We start from the raw sequence: 26,582 nt of genomic DNA, 5'->3' as shown, positions 1-26,582 counted from the left end.
TCTGTCGAGTGGAGAGTAGATTATAAAGACAGCCTTTAAGAGGTCCGGCTGAAAAGCACTGACAACAACATGAAGCAGGCATCATTCTTTTCATCACTCTGTCCGTCCTTCTCCCTGTTCATTCACTTTCCACTTCAGTTTGCCTCCTCTGGCTGCACAGCCTTCAACACAATGAGCACTCGCTGCCATTTCCATAGGAACCAGATTCACAAAGGCAGCATGTAACCGTCCTTCTCCTTACGTGGGTTTATGGCTGTGGAGCCGACTGCCAAGAACGTAAACAAGTATTCCTCTAACGCAGCCCTGCTTCGTGTCACTCTCTCACAGCTCATCCATTTGGCCTGCGATCAAACGTAGTAAAGTGTCGCTCTAACCATGTGCGGCACTGTGGACGCCCCCTGAGCTCAGACAGCGGTATCAATGGAAAAAAGGGGTGTTATTAATTTGATGAAACGTCTGTGAGTTATGCCTTCGTTAAATTTCATCAGGGCTAATTAGTGTCCTGTCCTTGAGACGTGTGACCCTGTGACGTGCTTTTCCTGCTCTCCAGCCAGTGAGGCGTGAAAACAGAAAAGCTTTGGGTGATCACAGTTCTGATTTCCTGAGCATCCTGGATCATCTTCAGTCAGGCACTTCTAATGTAATCAGAGGCAGAAAGAGAAAGTTTTCTTTTTTTTCCTGTATTGTGGCTCACAAAGATCGTCTTTGTAGCCAGTGATTCCACATCTTCTTCTCTAGATTTATTGCGAATTGTGGTCACAGTACATGGCCTGAAAATCACAGATTGCCAACTTCACTGCTGAACAAGAGAGGGTAAAATGAAGTGTGAGATCGACAGACAGATTGGGGCAGCGTCTCCACTGATGACAGCCTGATGTCTGTGCCAGGCTGTCATTGTGAAGAGGAACTGAGCCTCAAGGCAAACTCTTGATTCGCCAGCTGATTTTTCCAACCCCTTGTTATGAACTCTGGATGGAGGAGCAGAGCGAGATTGAGGATACCTGCAGCCAAAATGAGTTTCATTCACAGGGTGTCTGAGCTTTCTGTCAGGCTATACTCAGACCAATTTTGTCCTGGATGAAAATATAAATCTGATCATCCTACTTGTGGACGTATTCTGGACACATAACTCTGAGGAGACCACAAAGCAGGCCCTGAACACACTGGAGGGACAACATATCCCATTAGGGCTGGGAATGCTTCAAAATCTCACAAGTAAAGCTGGGGGACGTGAATGAGCAGAAATACGTCTGGGCTACTTTGATTAGTTCGTGCCACCACAACCCACATCTGGATAAGCAGAAGGAAAATGCCTTGACAGAAGGAGTTTGAGTTTAACTGCAACTCTTTGCTCATTTGGCCGTGCTTGTTGTGCTATATTTATCCTAAACAAACCCAAAACAATGCACTCTTGAAATCAATCTACTCTTAAACTGTGTAACATCACAAAATGGTCAGCGCAGACCTGATTTCATTTCTCACATCATTTAAAAACAGTCAGTGACAATCTGAGGAATTTATGTTTATAGTTCAGAAGCTGAACCTTGCAAACACACTGGCACGGACCTTTTAACTTTACATGTTTTTCTTAAAAGGGCAGATTTATGACCCCAACTCCCCCATCCCACCCCCATCCCGCCAGCCCGTCCACCCAGTGTGGTCCGCTATAAACAGACAGATGTTACATGTGAGGTGAAGAGGAGAACCCACGGCTGTAAAGTCCATTTCCTCCTCACCTTCACCCGCCAGCATGTCCTTTCGGGTAGGACAGAGTTCCTGCACTGACATTCACAACCCACACACACACACACACACACACACACACACACACACACACACACGCCTGCACCTTCCCAGTCCCTCGTCAACTCTTCTTCACTCCCTCTTTGGTCTCTGTGCAGCCATGAAACTTTATCTGGGGGAACACAAGCACAAGCACACACACTTATGCACCCACACACACACATGCGCAAACACACTGACAAAACAGCCACATCTGCACAACACATTTCCACATGATTCCCACATCGTAATTAGATCAGAAGTTTACACGGATAGCTTCATAGACACGGTCGGCCACTTTGCCTCAGCTCCTATTCTCCTGACAACAACACTCAACACTCACACACACACACACACACACACACACACACACACACACACACATTCCTCCACGGTGATTCAGTACAATTGTGCTTTCTCTAGTAATTGTTAAAGTGGTATAAATGATAAACACGTTAAAGTTCAAACAAAGTCTGGATGCCACAAACTACGCTGCTACAGTTCTGCTGAAAAGAGGTACTCTTCAGTGTTTATCTGTGTGTTCATTGTGACAGTGTATTTTCTCACAGTCACACACACACGACTCCTGTTCCTGCTGAAATGTAGAGACTGCTCTCTCTACACTGATCACCGAATCTGTGCCTCCATAAATTCAATTCTTCGCTGTGTTTAGAAAACGCTGTTAAAAACCATAAAATCGCACTTCTTGGTTTTACGATCCCACTCGCTTAATTCAATCAGTGTAATAGAAGCTGAGTCATGTGGGCCTGGGCTCTCCTCAGCGACACACATGAAAACACACACACATGCATACACCGAGTGTTTGCACCTTTAAGTCTGAAGAATGTACTCTGGCCTGATCTGAATCAGAATTTTCATATGTGATCAATAGGTGGTTGAATTATAAATTCAGCCTATGACAGCAGTTCCAAACCTTTTTGGCTTCTATTTGCAACCCCTTCTCACAGGTTGCAAAAAGCTAGTGTGTAGTGTGAACTTGAGCTCTGAACATTTCAAAATTGTGATTTTTTCCATCTTAAACTGTTTCATTTGAAAGAGTCCTGGAGAGGTTAAGGTGCCCATAATACAAGAAAACCACACAGGTTAGAAAAATGCCAGAAAAAAAATGAATGAAATTTTGTAAGAATTTCAAATTTCAAATAGTGAAAAATGCTCATCACAACATCCCAGAGTACAAGGTGGTGTCCTCAAATCGCTTGTTTTATCCAACCACAAGTCCAAACCTCAAAGATATTTCATTTACAATGATATAAAATCAAATCCTCGCATTTCAGGAACTGTACCAAGATAGTATTTGGCATTTCTGCTTGATAAATGTCCTATTAACTATTAATTAAGCATCAAAACAGATGGCGATGAGTTGCTTCAGTACCAGTTTGCTCATTCTCCAGGGAGCCAACAGAGCTTAGATTCAAAATTTCCTGCAAATGAGAAATATCCAGACAGACATAATCAGCCTCTTTACATTTGTGTTGGAATAAATACTGAAGGGTTATAGCTGTAGTATTCGGTGGCTGGTCACTACAGCAGCAGGAATCTCTGTACTATGAGGTCTGCGATTACAAGACAGATTGGACGGAGTCCAAGAAGACGAGAGTCTGACTGGAGCGGAGGATCGATCAGACAGTACTAATGGATTAGGAAGGTCCAGCTAAATGCTCTGATATCTGTCAGCTGCATCCATGTGTCTCCTTAAAAAAAAAAGTGACGTCCCACAGATCGATGTGTGGCGATCAGACTCACTGAACGTTCAACTGGCCAGAGATCAATAACACTTAGCATCCCCTCTTCCCAACCCCTAACTATCTTAATGTGACAGAAGAAGACTGATGGAGAAGGAATATCAACACACACAGACACACACAAACGCACACCTCTCAAAGAGGCTTAGGAGGTGTCAAACAAAAGGGCAGTATCTGCTCCTCTGCACTATGAGCGGGGAGAGAAAAAAAAAAAAAAAAGAGAGGACGCTCACACTGACATTTCACATCGATACACAGAAGTGTAAAAGAGGAGCGGTGAAGATCTCCTCCACTTGACAAACTGACATGCTCTGCAGGAAAATACTCCTGTCTGGCTCTGCTGCCAAGACTTCCCTCCAGCCAAACGCTGCCTGGTGCCAAAAGTCACTCAAGCATTTTTCTGCACGGGGCAGACGCCACGCAGAGCGCCTCGCTCTGTTTCTGCACCAGAAATACTACCCCGCCTGGACCAGTGACCCATTCACTGTTTCACTGGGTGATGATGGGATCCATATGGGCCCAATTATATATTTTTTTTCATACTATTCTGGACTATTTATGCAGGAAAACTCTGCCTGAGCACACTTGTACCTTTTCTAGGAAAAGTCAGAAGTCATGCAGTTAAGCAAATTTGCACCAGAGAGCAAAGTACAAACTGAGTCTTTGTTGAGTGGAGGGAGTTTTAATGTCTTGCTCAAGAGAGAATAAATATTCAACTGAGAACGGCTGCTTTACTCTTTATAACCACACTTGTCAAACTGGTAGGACCAACAACTTCAAGTCTGACTTTTAAAATTACATAAAATATTTTGAAGCTGAAATTACATTAGTGCAAATTAAATATCCGTCCATAAACACTCAAATGAAAAGGTTAAATACAACAATAACAAACTCTAAATCTGAGGCTGGGAATCCAAGCTTAATAATGATTTTGTACTGACCACAATATGTCTGTAGCAGTGTGAATCAAAAACTGACAAGTACTGAAAGTTAATATCAAATGTCAGGTCAGATTTTTTTTTTAGCACTTTCACCAGTTCTTTGACCATTAAGGTTATTTTATTTAGACAAAAATCTTGTCTGAAGCGTATACATCATTTAATAAGTGAGAAGTTTGGCTTCTTCTCTTTAAAGAAAAAAAGGGTTTTCTCAGCACTAACTTGATGTACACAACTGCAGTTGGTCAGAACAGTTCATTAAAAATAGAGCTTTTTAGTTTCTGAAATACTCTGAGTGGATTTTAATAATGAAATCTGCCTCTCAACATGTTTGGATTGATAACAGAGAGAGAAAAGAAAAGACAGAGGAGGACGACAAAAGCAGAAAACGGGGATTGTGAACTCACTGCATCCGTCCTCGTCGCTGTGGTCCCCGCAGTCATTGTCTCCATCACACTGCCACTGGGCCGGGATGCAGGTACACTCCCCAAACGCACTGACCGCACACGTGAAGTGATTCTTCCCACACGAACACTCAGCGCTGCCCTGAACACCTGAAAAACACAGAGGAGCAGCAGGTTAGAGGGTAATCAGGCACAGGTCAGGTTAACTGACTTGTTGTTTCTTGAAATTCAAATACGCAAACACTGATTCCACCAATTATACATAACTGGCTCATTTACTCATCGCTGACTGAAGGTGAAAGTATTAAATGTGCAGGTGAACTCATCTCAGTCGAAAAACCACAACCCGCCTCTGAACCCTGAGTCAGACAACGCAGCATTCACCAGGGGAGGAGTGGGCCAGCTGCGCAAGAGTCAAGCAGGGAGGACATTTACCGAAACACATGACAGGACTGTGGTTTTGTCTTTTCGCATAAATCTCGCTGACTATTACCCACGTGACATCTTGCTTTGTTTTTCTATTATGATATATTCACCCTGCACATACCCCTCTGTTTGTGCTTTCTCTGCCCCTCTGCCAGGCCCTCCTGGGCTGACTGATGCCTTTGTGAGTGCACTTTAATGTGATTCTCTCTGTGATTTATGCTGCAGCTGTAAACTCCAGCAGCACCTGACTGGGGCTCCATGCAGATTAAAGCTAACTGGGTTTCAGTTCTCTAAATTGCGGCTCCCATCTCAAGTGATTTTCTCGAGTGATTTAAAGGTGGTGCTGCTCATGTGAACGGTTGTTGCCCTGCTGGAGAAACAACGGGAGCAATTTAGGGTGTTTGTACAGATTAAGAACTTCATCTGACAAATATGGCAGCAAGCTCAGACGAAATGAACTCAACCATGAGGCCGCTGTAAATGGACTGAGAGAGCAGCTCCTAAATCAGAGCGCCACAGGGCACTGAAGGCATTTCCTCAACAGAGAGATGATTCTGATGTCCAGCAGGTACTGGCTTAAAAAAAAAAAGGTCAGTTTTATGAAAGTTGCTGGTTCAGTGGTCACAGACCTTACTCCTTAAATTACCCTGATGGAGATTAAAGTTTAAAAAAAAAAAAATCTGGCTTTTTTGTACATTTTTTTCTGAAAGTAAGAGTGAAGTCTAAAGTCACTTAAAAGTCCAAGTCAAGCCTAAAATCATGTCAAAGCAGGTCCCAGACCAAGTCACAGTCCTTAAGGACAATTTCAGGCCCACTGTAAGTCAGGTCTCTCAGTGCTGAACTTTTTTATAATAGTGTTTGTACATAGCTGAGACTATTTTTTTCTTTCAACATACAGGCCTTACTTAAATATTCAAGCTGTGTTTTTAATTATAATTGTTTCCTACATCCAAACCAGAAACTGAAATACAAACGATTCTGTGACTTAAATTTAACCTCAATCCAAGTGTCAAGTCTTCAGCTCTACAGCAGAGCAGCGACCAAAAAAAAGAAAAAAAAACAGCATCCACAGCCAAATGTATGACGCCTAATTAGCTAATTCTAAAATATTGCAGTGGTAACAAACTGACAGTTCAGGCTGAATAACAGGCTGCTCTGCTCAGCTCATACTCATGTGCTGCTTTTCTTTGTTTCGCGAGGATCAATATATCACCAGCGTTTCTCTGAGCTGTCTGCTGCCATGCAGCTTCTCTGTCACCGCTCCAACGAGCTGTGTACTGTAAACCGGAGCCTAATACGCTCCATACAGCCGCACACTATGTCACCATGTAGAAATGAGACTTCACAAACCATCTGGCCCATGGCCACACTGCAGCGTAAGTGTGTGTGTGTGTGTGTGTGTGATATTAATACGGTTTCTTCTGGACAATTTGTGCCATTCAGAAAACGAGAAAATTGTATGAGCAATTAACAGTCCTGATCTTAATATGAATGGATTTCATTAAATGAATCTCTTCTGTCAGAACATACATACGTGTGCTGTACGAGTAACAGAGAGAGGCGCTATTATGGCCACGAGTGCAAGGCTGCATCGCCTCAGGTAGTTTTACTGTGATGTTTCTAGCTAAGATCCTTCGCAATAAGCAGGACGCCATCTTTGACCTTATTTTAATTAAGGAGAAATTATATTACATTAACAAGAAATACATATTCATTATTTTCTGTAGCCCAACACACTGATTCCTGGCATTTTACACCGTGTGCATGTGTACACAGACGAACACGCACAGGATCCATACGTTCACACTCTGCTCTGGTTTCCCACCACAGCAGAGGAAACACGGAGTCGCCACACCTCCAGACTCATCACAGCAAATCACGTTCAGGAGAGGAAATAAGTAAAGGTTTCCCATTTTGCTCTCACTTTGAAGCCTATTAATGACCATCTGTGTGTGCGTGTGTGTGTATGTGTGCATGTTTGTGTGTGTTTGTGTGTGTACCCATTTTGCTGAAACTGGCCTGCCGCAACAAACCCAGAGTTTCTTGGAACGCGCATGTGTGTTTGTGTGCATGGATGTGTGTGTGTGTGTGTGTGTGTGTGTGGTTCCTGGCCTCCTCACAAAGGCATCAGTCAACCCAGGAGGGCCTGGCAGAGAAAGCTCAGTAACCTTCAGATCCCTCCCACAGCACTAAATTAATGGCCTCTTTCTTTTCATTTCCCTCTCTCCCTCTCTTTCTCCCCATTCTTCTCTTTCCACCATCCCTTCTTCACACTTCCCCCTCGGCTGCCTCCCTTCTTTTCTCCTCTTCCCCACTTTTTTTTTCCTCTCCCCTCCCCTCGTTTCCAGAACTCACCACTAACGGGAGGGAAACAGGGATGGCGTCATCTAAGTCTTCCTGTCTTTAAAGTCGTCTTTCTAATTTTCTTGCACAGTCTGTAGTTCCTGCGGTCCTTGGACCCCGGGGGTGTGCCGTGTACACTCAGAGACACAGACAGACAGGTACAGACTGAGGCCTGAAAATCCCCAACTAAGACTAATTCCTGATACTCCACAGAACAACATCAACAGCTTATACTACATTGTTGTGGTTTGTACCGGATTTGTAACTTTAAGCATATTATGTGTGTTTTATTCATCTGTGTATGTGTGTGTGTGTGTGTGTGTGGCTTTGCACTGAGCTAAATTAAGAGTCTGTGAACTGGAGCATAAGTCGTGTCAACATGAAGCCACATCACAGGCCGTGCATTTGTCAAACATACTGGAACCATTTGCTCACACCAGAGCCAAAGAAACTTACGGAGTTTAGCAGGAAACCATCATACACACTGTACTGCACATGAATGGACTAAGAGGAGATTTAAGCGGTATGACAATATATTACATACAGCAAAGATGTCCACAAGAGATTTGTCAGTGGGTAGACGAGTTGGTGTACAGTTTCTGATTTTGTCCATTTTTGTTTCTTTAATATTTCCGGTTGTGTTGTCGGTGGTGTTGCAAATCCTTTTTCATTGGAAAAAGAAAAACAAACAACAAATCTACAGGATACATATCAAGTTTGTTCTTTTTTTTTTAACTCTCATATATAACTGAAAGAATATTAGTGCAGTTTTCAAAAATCTACAAACTAAAAATCACAGCACAGGCAGGGAATGATCTTCGATAGGTGAAGATATTCTGTGTAACTGTAGATTACTAGAATAATTACGTCCTGGCTGTACGCCTCCACCAACCAGACAAGTTGTAGTTTACATCCATGTTTGTGTATCATAAATAGTGTATGAATTCTTGAGTTATGGCCAAAATCAGTGACCTTGGCCTTTGAACACCAAAATCTAATCAGTTCATCTTTTAGTGATCGATAGTGTCAAATTGGTAGAAATTCCCCCGAGGCGTTCACAGAGACGGCACGGATCGTCAACCCCAGAACATACTGCCTCCTGTCACAGACGCATAAAACTGTGCCTCTTTTCCCCCAGGCAATAATTTCATTTGTGCTGCATATATTTACTACATCACAAAGTTTCTCAGATTATTTTAAAGAGTTTACCTGAAGATTTCAAAATTGGAGGATTTTCACACACATAGTAACATGATCACTGTGTCGAACAGGACAAAAAGCTGAGCTGACAGAAAGCAAAACACTTAAAATGTCTGCAAGAAAGAAGAAAAGGAAGAAGAAAGCACCTGCTTCTGAGTAATGGAACAGAAATTATTGTTATGCTGCCGATACTGTGTCACAGAACATTATTCGTATCACCACTGACAGTTACACACAAGAACTGGCACAAGCACATCAGCCACAAATTAACAGTTTCTTATGCTGCGAATGCCATGAAAAATACAGAAAACTTTCACAGCTGTCAAATCAGAAAAATAAAATAGTCAAATATGCATTATGTGAATACTTTCCTACATGGGTGGCCACAGATCTGCTAACTCTTTCAATCTGTTCTGGAAGAGAAAATACTGTTCTTTTTTTTTTTTTTATGAGCTGACACTGAGGGCCCAAAAAACAAAACGCCAACATCAGTTCATAGTCTTGTCTAGTCTCCAACCAAAAGCAATCACAACTTCAAAACTTCGATCAAGGAAGCAAAAAGATGCTGATGTTAACCGATGACACCGATAATGATGAGTCAGAGATGAACACGCAGATTATTAGTTTGAGGAACAAGTATGAATATGTGTCAGAACCAGCAGACAGGCCAGTATCTCCTTCATGCTGAGAGCGTGATTGTAGTGCAGGAGCAAAGAGAGAATCATTGCGGCTCACTAGATTGTTATGTAAGGCTGCAGACAAACACACAAGCACACATACACACCATGCAGCAGCAGCAGCAGCAGCCAGCCATGGCAGGCCGGTGCTTTCAAGGGCGCCAGCATGACAAGCCTCTGATGCATTACACAGATAGCAGATCACATGCTGGGCTGTTTTGTAGAGACAGTGGATCCCTTTGAGCTGTAGTGCAAGTTTAGAAACAATACACGATTCAGTCTATTAAAGGAAGTTTAAGTGGAACAGGTACAGTGGAATCACCAGAGCTGCTAAAAAAAAAAAAAAAAAAATGCTCGAAATCATTCAGTGGCCTGAAAACCTGAGAAAGAAAAAAAAAAAGGAAAAACTGAACTGAGAATCACAGGGACAAAGTGCAGTCGAAGAACAGTATAATCTATCAGGCTTTCTCTAAAAGACTTTTGCAATAAAAGCATTCCATCAAGGAGAATTTGGAAATCCATGTATGCTTTGCATTGTTAAGGTGCCACAGGAACAGTTGGTGGCGGAAGCTGAGCACAGGTTTGTGTTAAGCGAGGACAGACGTGGGACTAAATCTACATGTGGACATTTTTAAGCCACGTTCTTGTCTGAACATCAGTTTGACACAGTGCACTGGTCAAGCCAAGAGCTGCAGGGGGTAACTGCAATTTAGGCAAACGCAGAACATTCAATAAACTTAATTAAGGGAAACTTTTCTGCCTGTGAGTTCAATAAAGCTGATCTAAGGATCTAAGGACAATAAATATTGCTCAAGGGTTGCTTCACTTCTCCATGCACCTTGTCTTTTCAAGGACTGCAAATCATTTCATTTGTTATTAAACAAAGACAGATTGTAGATTTGTTATGTTCAAACTCAATATACAGATTTTTGTACATAAATCAATAACGCCACCACATCAAACCCGCAAACAGGCCAGGTGATCAACATGGTTCAAACCAGCTGAGAAAGAAGGAACAGGTGATGCAGACTGACGTGCTGAACCTGCTCTTCAGGCCGAAAGTGACACAGACAGACAACTAAACTCTCCCTTCACCTGCTGCCGCCAGAGACCGGTGCACGAGCGGTGAGTCAGTCAAGAACCTCCAGCACAGAAAAAGAAAACAAAGACCACCTAAGATCCTTCACTAAAACTGTCTAAACAGGCCTGGTGTGGAACAAGACAGGTGGTCCTCCCACCAAAAGGTAAACACAGATGATCCCGCAAACCCACCCTGACACCACACCTAAACCTGACCCACCCACCTACAGCAGAAGCCAGACGCCAAAATCCTGTGTTCACCAACCAAACTGAGCCGGAAGCGGCCACGCCGTAGCAGTCTCAGATCTAACCAGGTGGCATTAAAACTCTACTTCACCATTTCACAACCTGCTGTTGTTAAATAGTTAAATGACGAGTGTGAAGAGTTGAGGAGAGAGCAATGGGGCCAAAACACACAATGGTAACCCAGCCCGGAGAGCGGGTGGCCACACGCTTTGAGCGATGTCAAAAGGCTGCCGGTTAATTAGGCGTGGACCTCCCCGGAGACTACCTGGAGGGTCGGAGCTGCGTCTTTCTTTCAGCGCATGAGTGTACCGCTATAAAAAAGTGGTGAGCGGGAAATTGGGGGGAAAATGAACCATCTGACAATGCGAAGGGTAAGACAGGAGCACGGAGGGAATGAGTCAAACCTTTTGTCTTCCCTCGGCCTTCCTGCCACCCTTCCGCTGCCAGTGTCGAGCTGTAGAAGTGTCACTCCAGAGACACAGCTGCGTCTCAGCAGTGTCAGCAACTGTTCAGTCCCCAAACCAGCTGCACAACGCAACGCTGCACAATGAGAATGGACACAAGCCGTTCCCCACCTCACTGTCAGACAACAGTGTTCATCCTTCGTCACTTCTCGCCGCGTGAGACCGTGAGACAGAATTAGAAGCTTGACTGATCACGTACACAGGACGGCTGTTCACCTGTACTAACTGACATTCACCATTCATACTGAATAGAGAGAACTGCAACTGTGTTTTGGCTTTCTTGGCATCGTAAGGCAATAATGAATGGTGAAAATACTGCCCCAAATGTAAGACAAACAAAAACGTAATTTAAAAAAAACAAAAAAAACACACACACACACACACACACACACACACACACACACACACACACACACACACACACACACACACACACACACACACACACAAGAGCTTCAACTTTTCATGAGTTAATTGAGATGTGATTGAAAAAGCACCGATTCTAGTGAGGAGCTGGCACCCAGGTTGACTTCAAAGACGGCAGGGGAAACATTTGCAAGGCTGATGCATTGCTTTAATTTTAAATTCTACAGACCCATGATTCGGCACATGCCGCCTTCTTCGCGAGGAATTAAATGATAAACTGCGTTAATTACATGTAAATGAGGAGAGAAAACTAAAGAAAAAAAATAGCTTACTGGTCTTTTTTCCAATCAATCTGGCTGCCACAATACATCCAACATTTGAAAGTAGTGATACTGAGATGGACACTTTTCTCAAGTTTTTCTCAGGTTTAACAGACTCATTCAAACTTGTCTGCTCGAAAATTGAGGTGAAGTTTTTTATACATGCAAAGCAAGTGATCTTTGGCTTTTCAGAATTATTTTGAAGGAAAAACAAATCTGCATACATAACATAACCTCACCTCACACAGCAGATTGTGTCACTTCCATCCTTTATCTAGTGTATAACATTCAGATTGTGTTGACATTACATTGTGAGATGCATTAGGGAGAGTAAAGAGAGTGTGATCACACTGCTAACAACTTTTCACTCTAATATTTACACACTGTACAGGCGCTGAGTAATCGAACTGCTGCATCTATAGTTTCTTTGAAAATCAGTGAATCTGCATCAGAACTGAAAGCCATTATCTGCTGCTGGAGTGTTTGTGTTTCTTCTCACACCCGCCAAACCTTTGTGTGAAAGACGAGTGTGTGCGTTATGAAGCGTGGCCATAAGCAGACACATGAAATGAGTTTCCTCATCTTCTAAAATAGCAGTAACAGGTTGCAGCAGCCTCCTTCTACATCATACCTCTGCCTGATGAACATGTCATGTATATCTAATATTCATTATCCTTAAGCTCAGTTTTGGTCTCAACCTGGCTCTTTGGCCACTGCATGCTCCAGTGTAGCATCACAAGCTAATGTCTGGTTCTGGGCAGGCAGTGTAAAGTTTTTGTTTTTTTTTTAAACAGCTGCCTGCTGCTTCTGTAAATGAGGTGTTACTGAACCACACAGTAAATGTTCCATAAAACCAAAACAATGAGCTTAAAGAGGCTAAAACGCGCCATAAAGTCTTGGTGACGATTCTGAATGGGTCCTAACCTTTCACTTTGCACATCCATTGTTATATAAAGATATTGATTGGTAGAGTTTTAATGATTATACGCACCATTTCACAGGCTACCGCTCCTGCTTTTTATATCAATATTTCTCCTCGTCAAAACAAATGGAAGCTATAAAGCTGCTGCAACACTCCAGGAACACACTGACTGAATTCCCTGTGGTTGTGATGGCTCTGGGTTAAGCTGACTTGGCTTCAAGATGCCAAACAGCTCATCTTCCCTGCCCGTTCCCCCCTCTCTCTGTCGGCTCATCTCCACCTACTAATTTGCCAGCGATAGGTCAGGCTGCTCTGATGCGGCGAGCCGGTAACCACAGCAGCACATGTTAGGCCCTGCTGGGAAAAAGACACAAGTGTGGAGGAGCAGCATGCGTGAGCAGATGCACACATGTACCACTTTTCAACCCGAGGGAAAATTCTTAAAACGCTTAAAATATCTGGTTTGCGCGCCCAAGAATGTAAACAAAGTACCAGACAAACAAGTTCAGAGTTGATGCCAAATCTTCAAAGCATTGCTAAAAATCTTCCTGGACAGGCCCGTCATCACAAGCTCATCCTCCCGGTTATCTCAGTTACACACTACACACACAGGAGTGTGTGAAATGTGCAGCAGTTGGTCAGCAGCAGGGTTCTTTTCACGCCTGCTCATCTCAGACTTTCATTAAAACTCCAGCCTTATCACACTACAGTGCTCAATCACTTTCTTGTAACATAACTCAGCAGTGCGGTGTGTGTGTGTTTGTGTGTGTGTGTGTGTGTTTGAGCATGTGTGTGTGTTTATACCTGTGTTGTTGGCCTGCCTGCAGTGCTTAACCATGTTGACGCTCACCCAACCTGGCCCGGGGTTTCATTACAGGCCCTCAGCACTGCATGTTCATCATGTGCAGTACTTCACGCAAGCAAATAACACCAGGCATATACACAAACACACACACACACACACACACATATACATTCAGCCAAGTCACTGCCTATTAACTAAGTGAGACCCAAAAGCATGTGGGAGGATACTGTCCTTTATTCCTTTGAAATGAGCGAAAACAACATAATTACACGCTCAGTGATGTATCATCGTCCTGCTGGTGAGGGTAAAAAATTAAGGCCTCTGAGATCAAACAAGTGGGGGGGGGACTGACAGGATAGTGCTGCTATGGAGCTGTATACAGCGCACACACACACACACACACACGCACACACACACAGTGTCATCATCCGTGGCTGGCCAGCAATCTCTCTGAAGTCAGTTCAAAGATAACACTGACTTGGCCAGGGATGAGTGGATGGCTGCTGGACGGGCATGTGGGCTGGCACAGGGCAAGGGGTGGGGGGAAACATGCGGGTCAAAAAAGAAAAAAAAACTAGAATTAACACCTCGTGGTTGTATGCCTCCGCCAACTAGTCAAGTTGTAGTTTACTTATACGTCTGTCCAGGCTCATAATATCTGTAGTGAAGACTCTGGAGGAATTTAATAAACTGTATTAATAAGTGTATTTTGTCATAATTAGCGTGTGAATTATTGAGTCAAGGCCAAAAACGTGCTTTGTGAGGTCACAGTAATCTTCATCTTTCAACACCAAATTCTAATCAGTTCACCCTCGAGTCCAAGTGAACGTTGCCAAATTTTAAGAAATTCCCTCAAGGCATTCCTGAGATATTGAGTTCACGAGAATGGGACAGACAGACAGATGGACAGATGGCTGGTGCCAGTGAGGAGGGATCAGAGACAGAAAGAGGACAGACGTATCCGTACTGTGAAATATGTAACTCCCGAGCATTTGAGTGTATTTTTCATGTTATTTTATTTTGCGAGGTGGAAAAAAAAAAATCTGCCGGCATCTTAAAATAATCCAACATAATCCCACAAATCTTATTTTCTCCAGGCAAAGTGTCAAGAACTGAAAATAAAACATAACCAGAATCCAGTCGGAGCGAAAAACTTCCACCAACACTGAACAGCCCTCCGACCTGCAAAGCTGCAGCCTCCAGAAATGTTTAGGTTTGTTCATCATTCACCTCCCATGTTACAGTTCATGACAAACAGTATGTGAATGCAACACAAAACACATTGTACGTGTGTTTTAGGATTTTATCTGTTTAGGTGGTGCATTTATTTTTATTCTCTCTTCATTGTTTTTGAATAATTGTTTTTTTTTTATGCTAAATTAGATTTACTTATGTGGACGCACCTGCAATATCAAACATATTTTGTCAGAGTTTGCTGCTTAAAGCTAATTGTCATTTGCATTAAATTAATAATAATAATAAACCTAAAATATATAGAGAGACTGATGGACAGGACAGACAGGCAGGTAAGCAGGTGGATCGTACTGGAGACGTACTGGGCTGCGCTGATATAAATACTGGGGAACAGATGAAGGAAATGAGGAACAGGTGTGTAGGTGGGCGGGAAAGTCGCACCCATTGGAAATGGAAAACAGGTGAGCAGGTGGATCAGGAAACAGGAAGAAAGTCTGGTGGGCGGGTGGTGTATGAGTATATACGGTTCTAAACCTCCATCGCAGATGAAGTCAGTGATCTTGCCGTGTGTGTGTGTGTTATGCTGTGTGGTCTGCATGGTCACAGGGCCATGAAGGGGTTAAGGAGGGAGAGGGGCGAGTGTGTCGTACTAGGTTTCATTTTCCACTACTGTCAGCCCTTTGTGATGACTCTGGCCTCTGCACACTGTACTTATGTGGCTTTGGGACTCAATATGTGTGTGTGCACTGTATACAATATGTGAATGAGGGAAGGACTCTGTACTATGATCAAAGAGAAAACACATAAAAGATCCATTACGACAACTTCCATTTGCTCTGTTTTGTGTATTGGACATGAGTTTTAAGGATTTAATGACCTAATTGGAAACTGGGCGACCACTTTTCCACAAAGATGACACACATGTTAAAAGCGACTAATTCAGAAACACGAGATGTACAGGACGGAGGCTGCGTATGGGATGGACAGTCGAGCGAGCGCAAGCCAGATGAAGCGCTGCAGGTCTGACTGTCATAAGCATGTGTGGGAGGACTCCTGTGGTGTTTTTATGAAGTGAGAGGGGTGAGGAGGGCAGAGAGAAGCAGAGAGAGTGAAAGTTTGGTCTGTTTGTCCAACGGCTGCTGAAGAAGCCGTGTGGATGCAACACCACTGAGATGAAAAGGATGATGTTCAGAGGGTAGGTCTGGGTACTGAACATCAATACTTTTTCCATAATAAAAACATGTCTATAGCATAGATTATAGAAAATGATCAATTACCAAACGGTGACACTGAACGCTTAGTAAAATTCTTAGATTGTAGTTCTTTTTTTTGATCAATAGGATCAGGATGTCATTTATTTAGACGAGGCTGAATGAAAACTTACTAACTTACATAGTAAGAGTTCAAAGAGCATCACTGCAGATTTACTGTAGAATGTGAGACTTTCTGTGCATTTCAGCGCAATGTACTGGCTTTAGTATGAATAGCGTGGTTTTAGTGTGGGTGTGGGTGTGTGTGTGTGTGTGTGTGTGTGTGTGTGTGTGTGTGTGTGTGTGTGTCAGACCTGGCAATGTAAACACAGCGGAGCCCTGAGCTCTGCCTCTGGCTGTGAACACTAGACTTGCTGGGTAATGTGCTGAGTGAGCACTTGGTGTCCAAGCTCACTCTAATCCACAGATTGTCTCTTTGGCCAGCTGACCCCCCCGCCCCCACCCCCCCTCCCCTCACACACACATGCACACTTACAAACATCCCCAACAGGGGCCTCTGTCAGGGGTACATGGGTCAGAGCTTCAGCTGAGCCCGGAGCTCAGTGCTTCTTCCTGGGAAGAGCTGATTTTGAATTGCATCAAGCTGCTGAACTACTACAAAATCTAAAGCACGTGTACTGAACAGTTGTCTATTTAACTGATAGAGCCTGGAATTAATCTTCAAGAATGAAACCAAATAAAATGAAGACACTGTAAATTAAAACTGAAACAGGATCTGGAGTTTAGCACCAACATCTGGCCCCTAAGAGCGACACCCATGAGAGAAATTTTTCATGGTTCTTACATTACTATTCTACACTGAGCTTCAAAAAGTGGAAAATGGCAGAATCTTAATCTACACTCTGGGACGCAAACCTCAAAAATGTCCAATAAACCCACACAGAGTGACCTGTCTCAGCTGCAAGCATCTATTGTTCTGTGGAGGCAAATCAAAGCCATGTTTCTGGGTTGTAAAAGCAGTGGACCTCACTCAGCTCAAATTTAAGTAGCTGAACCAACAGGAATGTTAACATCGCTGTGCTTGAACCAGTCTCCAGGTAGAATAAAAACATAGGAGGAACTGAAACACAGAGAGTTGCGGGGAAGGTGAACTGGCTTCCACTGGAGTCTGAAAACTCTGTGTATGGAACAATTTTACTATTTCCAGCAGGACGTCTCTCCAGGACACATTGACTGCTGGTGAAGTTTTAGATTTTTTCTGTGTGTGTGTGTGTGTGTGTAACTAATGCCTGGGTCCGGTCCAGTCCACTGGAGTCAGCCCATAAGTGCTATGAACTTTCAGTGCAGCCTGTCTACACCAAAACTTCCAGTCTGCAACAGAACCCCACCCCCGAAGATCAGTACCTCTCCCTGAGAGTTATTGATCACCTGCTCAAGGGCAGCACACGGACAAGACCGAAATCCGATGTACAAATCTGATGTACAAATAAAACTCAGACAGTGGTGACGTACAGGAGAAAGTACAGCAAACCAGGACAGATGTCTGACAAACTTTCTCAAAAACAGCTTTTAACTTGGCCGTCTCATCTCACCAGCCACAACTTGGAGAAACCCAATCCACTTAATCTATTTTTGCATCAACTCGCACATACAAATCACATGACAGCCTTATCTACGTTTAACTGTGCCATTCTACACGTGTCTGAACACCTGAGCCAATCACAAATTTAACCACTGCAAATGATTTTTTCACCTGTGCAAACATTCACCTGAGCTCTGGGAGACATCAAAAGCCAGAACAGTCAAATTCTGAACACGAGCAAGTACAGCGGTCCGGAGCAGGCCAGATGCCAGATGCCAGATCAGTATTAGCAGCTCCATTTGGTCTATGTCTGTGAATGTGAACTCACAGAGAAGGGATAAGTGTAATAAGAGGAGATTATTCCATGCGGGCGAGCTGTAACTGACTTTATGGGCTTTGACTGGATGAGGAGAGCAGGCACTGAGGTCCAGCTCTGTAATATCCAGTTATAAACTGACGCAGCATGAAGGGCTCCGCTCCACAGCTCTAACCTCCTCCATGCTGGCACCAGACGCTCTATGATGTTAACATTTGGGATTTGGGGCAAAATCTGGGCTTGTAAATTTCAAATCTCCGAGTGAAAGTTTGCCAGTTTCGAAATATTGACCTCTCTGTTTTCTACATCAGTCCAACAGTCAGCCATTAAAAGGAGCTGCTAACTACAAGGAGGGCTGAAACAATCACATGCACACGCTGATGAGTGCACACACACACACACATGCCCAAGCTAAAACACACTCATGTCTGTACAAATGTGAACACGATGTCTGGCAGTCAGAGCTTTTAAGTCTTCCTAATTATCAGCCAAACTGGTCAGGAAACATCAGAATAGAGCCAGGCTGATACTGGATTTCAAAGGTCAGTTCTGATATTGATTTTTAAATGTTTTACTATCTCATGTGTGCGCAGTTCTGTTTTGCCTATCTAACATCATTTACACCAATATAATATCATCTCGCAGGAGTAATTCGTTCACGCCCTAATGGGAGACAAGGTCATGCTTTTTATCTCCTCCAGCAACCCTGCAGGGTATCGTGATGGATGGTGAGGCAACCTGAACTTAAGTTAGTGTCTCTATATACTGAGCATACTTATCTGGGGCGTATTTATCAGCTGTAACAGAATGTAACATACTTTAAAGGTGTGTTTGAAACTCTTCATCTCGAACAATTTATAAAACATATGGGAATGTAAACGAGGCAAAAGACATAAAACGTGGTCATCGTTTAAAATGTACATTTGTTTGTACGCTAACCAAGAATTTTCAGTAATTGCCATTATGTTTCCCTTTCCTCAAAAAGAACATATGCACATCTTTAAGTTATGAAACCTCATAAGACGCACACACACACACCCTGGTCCCTGCAGGACAACAAAACCCCAGAGCATTCCAGAGGAGGTGGGAGTGGAGAGTTTGGAGGCCGGCGGGGGTGGAGGGATGTTAAATTGGTGACTTGGAAGGCAGAGCCTTTCCAGAAGCGAAGCGGACAACCTGTGGTTGGGGTTGAATTCTTTCCCTCTCTGGCTCCTTTTAGAAAAAGAGGAGAAAACGGCAAACACAGACCCCTCCATTCAAAGTAATTTATCCCTATGGCCAGTCCTTCTTTACCGGCTGCAATAGCCCCCTTCCGGGGCTGCCCAGCAGGATGCCTGCGAGTGGCGTGTGAAACTCTCCTGTCTCCTTAAGCTCAAAAGGGAAGGATGAACAATGGCCCTCGCCAGGCGCTGGCTCTGAACAATCCCTCTCTCTGCTTCGCTCTCTGCCTTACTTTCTCCGTCTCTAAAAGCAACCACAAGCTATTCCCGCAAAACCCACATTCCTCGATCCATCCAGTGTCGTCCATCAGCAGCCATATCCCTCAACATGAACTGTTTTCTCTCATCCATTCCTCTTTGCTTCTCCCTTTTCTCTCTTGCTTCAAAATCTTCGCTTGGTTTCCCATCCATTTCTCTTTGCCTCAACTCAACTCTTCTCATCTTTCCTTTTTCAGTAACACCAAGACAAACAATCTGAATCAAGGCGAAGGGGAGCATGAAGCGCCCCACATTTTTCTGGGTTCTCAGGACCCCATCTGACCCTTCCATTGCCCCAATCATCAAAATGTGGGTGACTCACCCTCCATCACCATGTCTTTCTCTAACCATCTTTCCATCTTTGAAAAAGCCCTGCTGGATCTTTACTGCCTGAAGGGGCTTGGACCAAACTCAGAGAGAGGGTGAACAAAGCAATTATTGGTCTGATTAATAGCATATTTGTCAGGGACAAAATTACAACTGACTTTGATTTACAGTACCCCATGTGAGATTTCCACAACACATGGAACACAACAGTGAAAACAATGAAAATGAGTGTGGACAGCAAGACAGCTTTGTGCCATTACAATAAACTCTATAGCATGTCTCTTTCCCCAGGCGGAGGATGTTGGAGAGAGAGCGGGGCTTCAGAGGAACATGTGGCTCATCAGTTCAAATGGCGACTGTCCAACTGGTTCAGGCTGAGAGCGAGGCAAAGCACATGTCAGTCTGATCGATCAATAACAAAAAACACTGTTTCTGCACTCCTCTGTGGGAGTCAGCAGTTGAGGGGAAAAGAAATGTGGACAGTTTCCCCATAGAAGGAGCCTCCGCAACAATCTGCACAGCTCTTGCGGGAAGCCATTTTCCCCCCAGCACTCAACCATTCACCAGCGGCTCCTACAGAGCTATTGAGCATTCACCAGGCACCTCCACATCCCCGACAAGCACAACAAAAAGCATTTTAAAGAAACACTCCCTGCAGTTCCCACACTATTTCACCTGTCAAACACTTACAAAACAGTCAAGGAAGGCCAAACGCTCCTCAGGGGCGCCACAGCACACCTCTTGCCAGCCTCGGCCCCACTAAAGACGTTGTTATTCCTTCTAAAGAAAGAATACACTATAAATCTTTCCCACCTACTATCACGAGCAGCTATTCTGAGCCTGAAGGCCCAGACAGGACCTTCCACCTTGACAAGCATCACCTAAAGTAGAGCAGGAAATCTGAGGAAAGCGTTTCCTCACAGAGCCAGACTCCCAGAGCGAGCGGATGAGTCATCTGGGAATGATGCTCAGGAAATCAATAGAAACCAATTGTCTGTTTGAGGAAAGAGACAACAGAAAAGGCAAAGAAAGGGCAGTGCCGGAGATCTATTGTGCTGTAGGAAATTAGAGGCGTCTGCAGAGTCAGAACCTTGTCCGGCTGATTGATCATTTGAGTAAACTAGGAAGATGTCAGGGTCTCAAACAGCTACACGGAGGTCTGACGAAGGGAATAAGAGCAACTCCTCAGGTCAATCGTTTACACAAGTCCTCATTCTGAATTCAGACGAACATAACTCTGCAGACTAGGTGTGTAATGATACGGTCGGCGCACAGTTCGACTCATGCTATTTTTAAGAAAGTTGGGATGAAAACAAGCAGTAACTGTAAAAAAAAAAATCTTATTTGTCTTCCTCCTTGGGCATAAAGTGGGCAAAAACTCTTTCTTTGTTCTCCTCGTTTCTACCAGGTTTTATTCACACTAAACTTAAGAATAAAAAAGAAGCAGCAGGATATTTTAAAGACAGTCTGCAGTGATGACATTTACTTGCATCCTCTTCATCAGGCAATCGTGTGTCCCCGGAATCACATTCATATACCACTGAACTGCAACTGGTTTATGTTCAGAGGCAACTTTTTTTGAATGAATGAATGAATGAATGCATGGAGCGCCACATTTAGCAGCGGAGTCGCTAAAAATGTGACTCCGTGGTTGGGGTGGATGGCAGGCGTACAAAGCATGCATCCATCCTCACAGGTTGTTCACTATCGACATATTTGTGACTGGCCAACATACCCTCCTTATGTAAATAGAAAATATAATTATGTTTTGTAGAAAATATATTTTCTGTTGCAGTTTACTTGTATATAAAAAAAAAACACAGGATCAGATGTAAATAATATTAAGCTTATTTTTCAGCTCCTCGATCTATACAGTCATATCCACACACTACTTGCCTGGTACTTAAACCCTGAGAAAAGAAAGTACAGATTTGTGATGTCCGATAACTGGTGCTTGACAACAAGGTGACAAAAAGGTGTAGCCCTGTAGCTTATTTAATGACAGGCTTTCATCTCCTTGTTTGAATTAGAGACAACTGCTCAGTAAATTTGCAGCTCTCATCTAACTCATTTTAAGAGGCAAAGCATAACTCCCACTAAACATACTTTTTCAATTTTCTGCTGTGTGTGTGTGTAGGATGGAGAGGTACAGCTTCACTTAGGCTAATTATAGGCCGTCTCTAACTGGTTTTGTTGCTATGGTGCACATAATCCATTATCTGCGTACCGGGGATGTCAAATTATAAATTACACTGGCTGACAGTGCATTTGCTATGGACTAAAAATTATGCAATAAAAACACAATCTGTTAACGCAAATACAAAGCAAACGCACTGAAACACATACACAGGCTTCCAGGTTTTGGATAGCGTAGCTCTGAAACAAGGCAGTCACTTCATCGTCTGTCCCTCGCTCTTGTTGCCAGTGTTCTCCTGCACAGCGGCTCAGGTTAACTCCGGGAGAGAAGCTAAACATGACAGAAAGCTTTTCACAAGTCTGCAAGTAGAAACGACGGCCGCCCCGCTCTGCTGCCCTAATAAACCTCCCGTTTAAATAGACGGCACAAATATTAGCTCTGTCAGTCTGTGGTGCTCACTGCACCGCAGCCTTCAGATCGCGTTGAACTGAAGATGCAGTTATGTATCCCCTCTGGCTGTAGAATAATTACACTCCAGTGTTATGACAACTGTTAATGGATCATCGACAGCCATAAAGAGGTGGAAGCACGGCGCTCATCAAAGTTTCATTTGTAGATGCTGCAATCATCAAATCGCAAAATAACCCTATTCCTCGAGTTAAGCTCCCCCTCTCTGATAAACAATAAAAGCTAAAACAATTGAGAGTCCGTGTGTGTGTGTGTTTCTCAGTCCCAAGCCATTGTCTGTTGTTTAATAAACGTCTGGGATGATGCGACTGGTATCCTGTTTTAGACTCTCATAAAAGAAAAATCAGGATGTAACTCAATAAACGTTAATTTGGCCCAAGGCATTTCGGAATATGAAGACATCAATCTTTATGCTGCCCCCCCTCACCCCCCGCCCGCCTCCATCCACCCACCCACCGTGAGCTTGTGACAGCAGCTTCAGCTGATCAAGTCATCACCCAAAACAGCACCAGAGTAATGAAGGAAAAGGAGGAGAGAGTAAAAGGCCGAGAACTGGATAGAAAGAAGACATTTTAGAGATAATTCCAGTTTATTAGAACTTGCTTTGATAGTTTTGGCCATAATTTCTCTCAGCACTGTCCTCACCAAGGTAACTGCTGAGACTGGGGGAGCATGACGATGTCACAAAAAATAGGTACAAGATTCACAATCAAATTTAGACGGACTTATTTGGAAAAGAAAAAGCTGAACAGTAAAAGCATTAGCAGTCATCTGACTGCTCATGTTCCTTGCCCTATCGCACTTTTTTATCATAACCATGAAAAGTTATAACGAGATAAAGTTACGGGACATTTAACAGTGTAAAAATAGTCCCGGTTGAGTCCACAGAGTTTTGTGACTTTCATACAAAACAAAATATTTTCCCATCATCTGCAAAATCAAGTTCTGTCTTGTTTTCATCCAGGAAGGAAGATGGAGGTCATCCTTCAGCATATTATTGTTGACAGTGCATCAACATTGTGAGCACGACATGTCCGTCTTGCAGTCAGCGCATCTTTCATTCAGACAAATTTGTTTCGGGCTCAGTCATAACAAACTGTGCTCGAGAGACCTGCCTGCGAACAGATGGAATGACAGAGTAATATTTTACTGTTAGGACAGAGTGAATCGCTCTCCTGACACACATGCACGCCTCAATTATGTGTCCTGCTCTGTCGTCTCCACTCCGCCATCTTCCTGTCCTAAATCTCTATCTTTATTTATGCCTCTGATCCCTACTTCCTTTGTCCGTTGTCCTTCCACTCTCCCTCTTCTTCCTCTTTCCTCGCTCTGCCGTCCCCTCCTGAAGCTGAGTGACAGCTCTTCCCCTGGCGAGTGTGACGTTAAGATCACTCTTGTCTGTTTTCAACCAACCTTGATTAAAAGAATGGACCTGTCTGGGCCACTTTGACAGACACAGACACAGACACACACACACACATACTCAAAGTGGGCAGACTGATATAGCTCAGACTGGGAGAAGACAGAAGAGGTGCTGCCTGAGACCTGATCTGAGCGCTGGGCCTGTATGGGCCTGCCTGCTGACTCGGATGCCTGCAGGTTTGCTGGTCAACAACTGAGAACATACACACCCACAAACCCACACACACACAATGCTTCCTTGTTGTCATCAGTCAGGTGAACATGGCTTAACACTAATTTGATAAATACAGCTGTAAAGATTGTCTCTTTTTGCTGGATGATGCAGTGCTTAGGGTTTGCACAGTTTATGGAAAATGATAATTACATATGCATGCATGTTGCAAAAACTGTGATCAGGGTTAGAAATAAATAGTTCTGAAATGAAAACAGTGAGGAAATGTACTATACATGTACTGTACTGACACGTGTATAGTCTTTACAGTACGGGAAACTGGAGAAAGAAGTTAAAATTGTGTCTTTCCAAAAGACAGCAGGAATACATCAAAATAACTGAAAATACTTTCATATGAAAAAGTGAATCTGATGCATTTCCAATAATTTGACGTTAAAAACTTAGTGTATTTCACCAGTTAATAGCCCACAGTAAATTCATGAATCCAACTCGAGCATAAAAGAAACGGAAAACAAGTCCAAAGTTCATTCTTAATCTTAAAAGACTATATATAATCATATCACTACAGCTTTTCAATATATCATGTGAAATTTTAACATCTGAATGTGTTGGGTAAGCTCCAGCTGCTGAGGAAGAGCGTAACATATGACTGAAAGACGCCCAGCTTTCTTCATCTTTACCAGCTTTTGATGAAAACTGGATTTGATGAGTAAAATCAGAATCAGAATCGACAGAATCAAAACAATATCAAACCCCCAATGCTAAATTTTTCAAAGCCGCAGCTGCAGCCAGCTTGTCTCGTTCCCATTCTGTATTAGGCTTGTTTTTGATTTTTACAGATTTTCACCCAAAAAGAGAAATATTAATTTGTACACACAGCAAAACTTTTATGTATCAATCACGTCAGCATCGCTGAGGAAAGAAATTATTAATAAGGGCAACACAAGATATATCTGAATAATTGCACAGGCCAGGGAGGAAATTCACTATAAAGTACAACAGGGGCGCCATGAAAGAGGAACACATGGCTCTCTCATGCAGAGAAATCAGAGTTTGCACAGACAAAGATAATTTACTATTCTCAGTTTTCCCTAAACTTTCCTTCAGCGCCCTGCCCCCCAACCTCCTGACCGCCTGTCACAGATCTTTCCACTGTGTTTCTCCCTCGTTCTGCAAGATCTTTACCTTCACACATAACAGACGCAACCCACTTTAGAGATAGAGTGAAAGGGAAAAAAAAAACCCAAGAGGATAAGTGCAGAAAGAGTTACAAACCACCATGCTTTGGAAGAGAGGAGTGTGGAGGAGGAACGCTGGCAGCATCAGAGAAACACAACACCACTGATGGAAGATTCTACACGCTGATTAAAGACAAATCACAGCAGAACCACCATCTTACTCTTCTTGTTGTCCATCTGTTTTACCAGCCCGCGGCCTCCACATCCCACAATCCATTTTTTTCCTTTCCTTTCCTTTTCTTTTCTTTTCTTTTTGTAGAATAGAAGAAGTGAATGGAGCAGAGGATTGTGGGGGGGGCAGGCCTGTATGAGATGCTAAAGCAGGCGTTGTGCATTCACTGTAACAGCATCTGGGGGAGCTGAACAGAGGGGGACGATGACAGCGATGAAGGGGTGGGGAGGGGGACGGGGACGTAAACAAACTTGCTTTCTTTCTTTCTTTCAAAGCCGATGCCATTTCCTCTCTGACGAGGTTTTTCAGAGATATTTTAGTCAAGGCAGCTTTGAGGCAGAGAGGGACGAGCTTCAGCAGGATGCCAGCTTCAACACGGTTTTTGTAGCAGCAGTTTTTATTTTTTTATTTACTTTTTGTTTTTGGCATCTCATACACCCCCCTTTCCTCAGTGACAGAAAAACATCTGCGCCTTTACATTCTGGAGTGATGCTTAATGAACAACCTGCTGATCCTCATCAGACCTGCAGTCAGACAAGCCGAAACTTCTCGACTCCTCTCTCGGCTGTCAACAACCTGACGACAAACAGAGCTCCTTTTGTGTAGAAAAAGAGACGATTACTGACCTCCAGACAGGCGAGGGGGGAATAAAACCTGTAATGATTAAAGGACCATTTAGTAAATCATTGGCTACTTTGCATGGCAGAGCCCTCTGAAGTCGCCTGAAAGACTGGAAGTGGAGGTGGAGTAACTGAAGAGAGGGGGGGTGGGGGCTATTTTTCTTTTTTAAGTGCAACAGCCAGTGAAATGAGATGTGCTTGAGACTCATTAAGAAGAGAGGGGCTGAATTCATTTAACCTCCCCCTCTCCACAAAAAAAAAAAAAAAAAAACACACACCACACACTTCAGAACTGATCAGCTGTGGACCATCTAGGACCTGATGACAAAACACACACAGTCTGACACACACACACACACACACACACAGCTCTCATTAGCTTAACAAAACTGTGGTGGTGGTGGTTGTTCTCATTAAGAAAGAAAGCCGGCCGTGTGATGTGCTGTGCATCGCAGCTTTAAGATGAGGATTTAGATTCGCTCCTTCATTTCATTGGCTTGCCTGACATC

General features: G+C 43.5%; 1 protein-coding gene across 2 annotated transcripts in view; it reads right to left on the bottom strand.

The window, feature by feature from the left end:
- Nucleotides 1-26,582, bottom strand: part of lrp4 (low density lipoprotein receptor-related protein 4) — a 100,577-nt gene that overhangs the window by 49,590 nt on the left and 24,405 nt on the right. For both annotated transcript variants that reach the window (XM_041037521.1, XM_041037529.1), the window contains exon 2: nt 4,891-5,037. In XM_041037521.1, coding sequence (XP_040893455.1) covers nt 4,891-5,037 — 147 coding nt within the window. The remainder of the gene's footprint in view (nt 1-4,890; nt 5,038-26,582) is intronic.

The sequence above is a fragment of the Toxotes jaculatrix genome, chromosome 1 (assembly GCF_017976425.1).
Source record: "Toxotes jaculatrix isolate fToxJac2 chromosome 1, fToxJac2.pri, whole genome shotgun sequence".
Classification (NCBI taxonomy): domain Eukaryota; kingdom Metazoa; phylum Chordata; class Actinopteri; family Toxotidae; genus Toxotes; species Toxotes jaculatrix.
The sequence above is the reverse complement of the archived record's forward strand: the minus strand, read 5'-3'. Positions and strand labels throughout refer to the sequence as shown.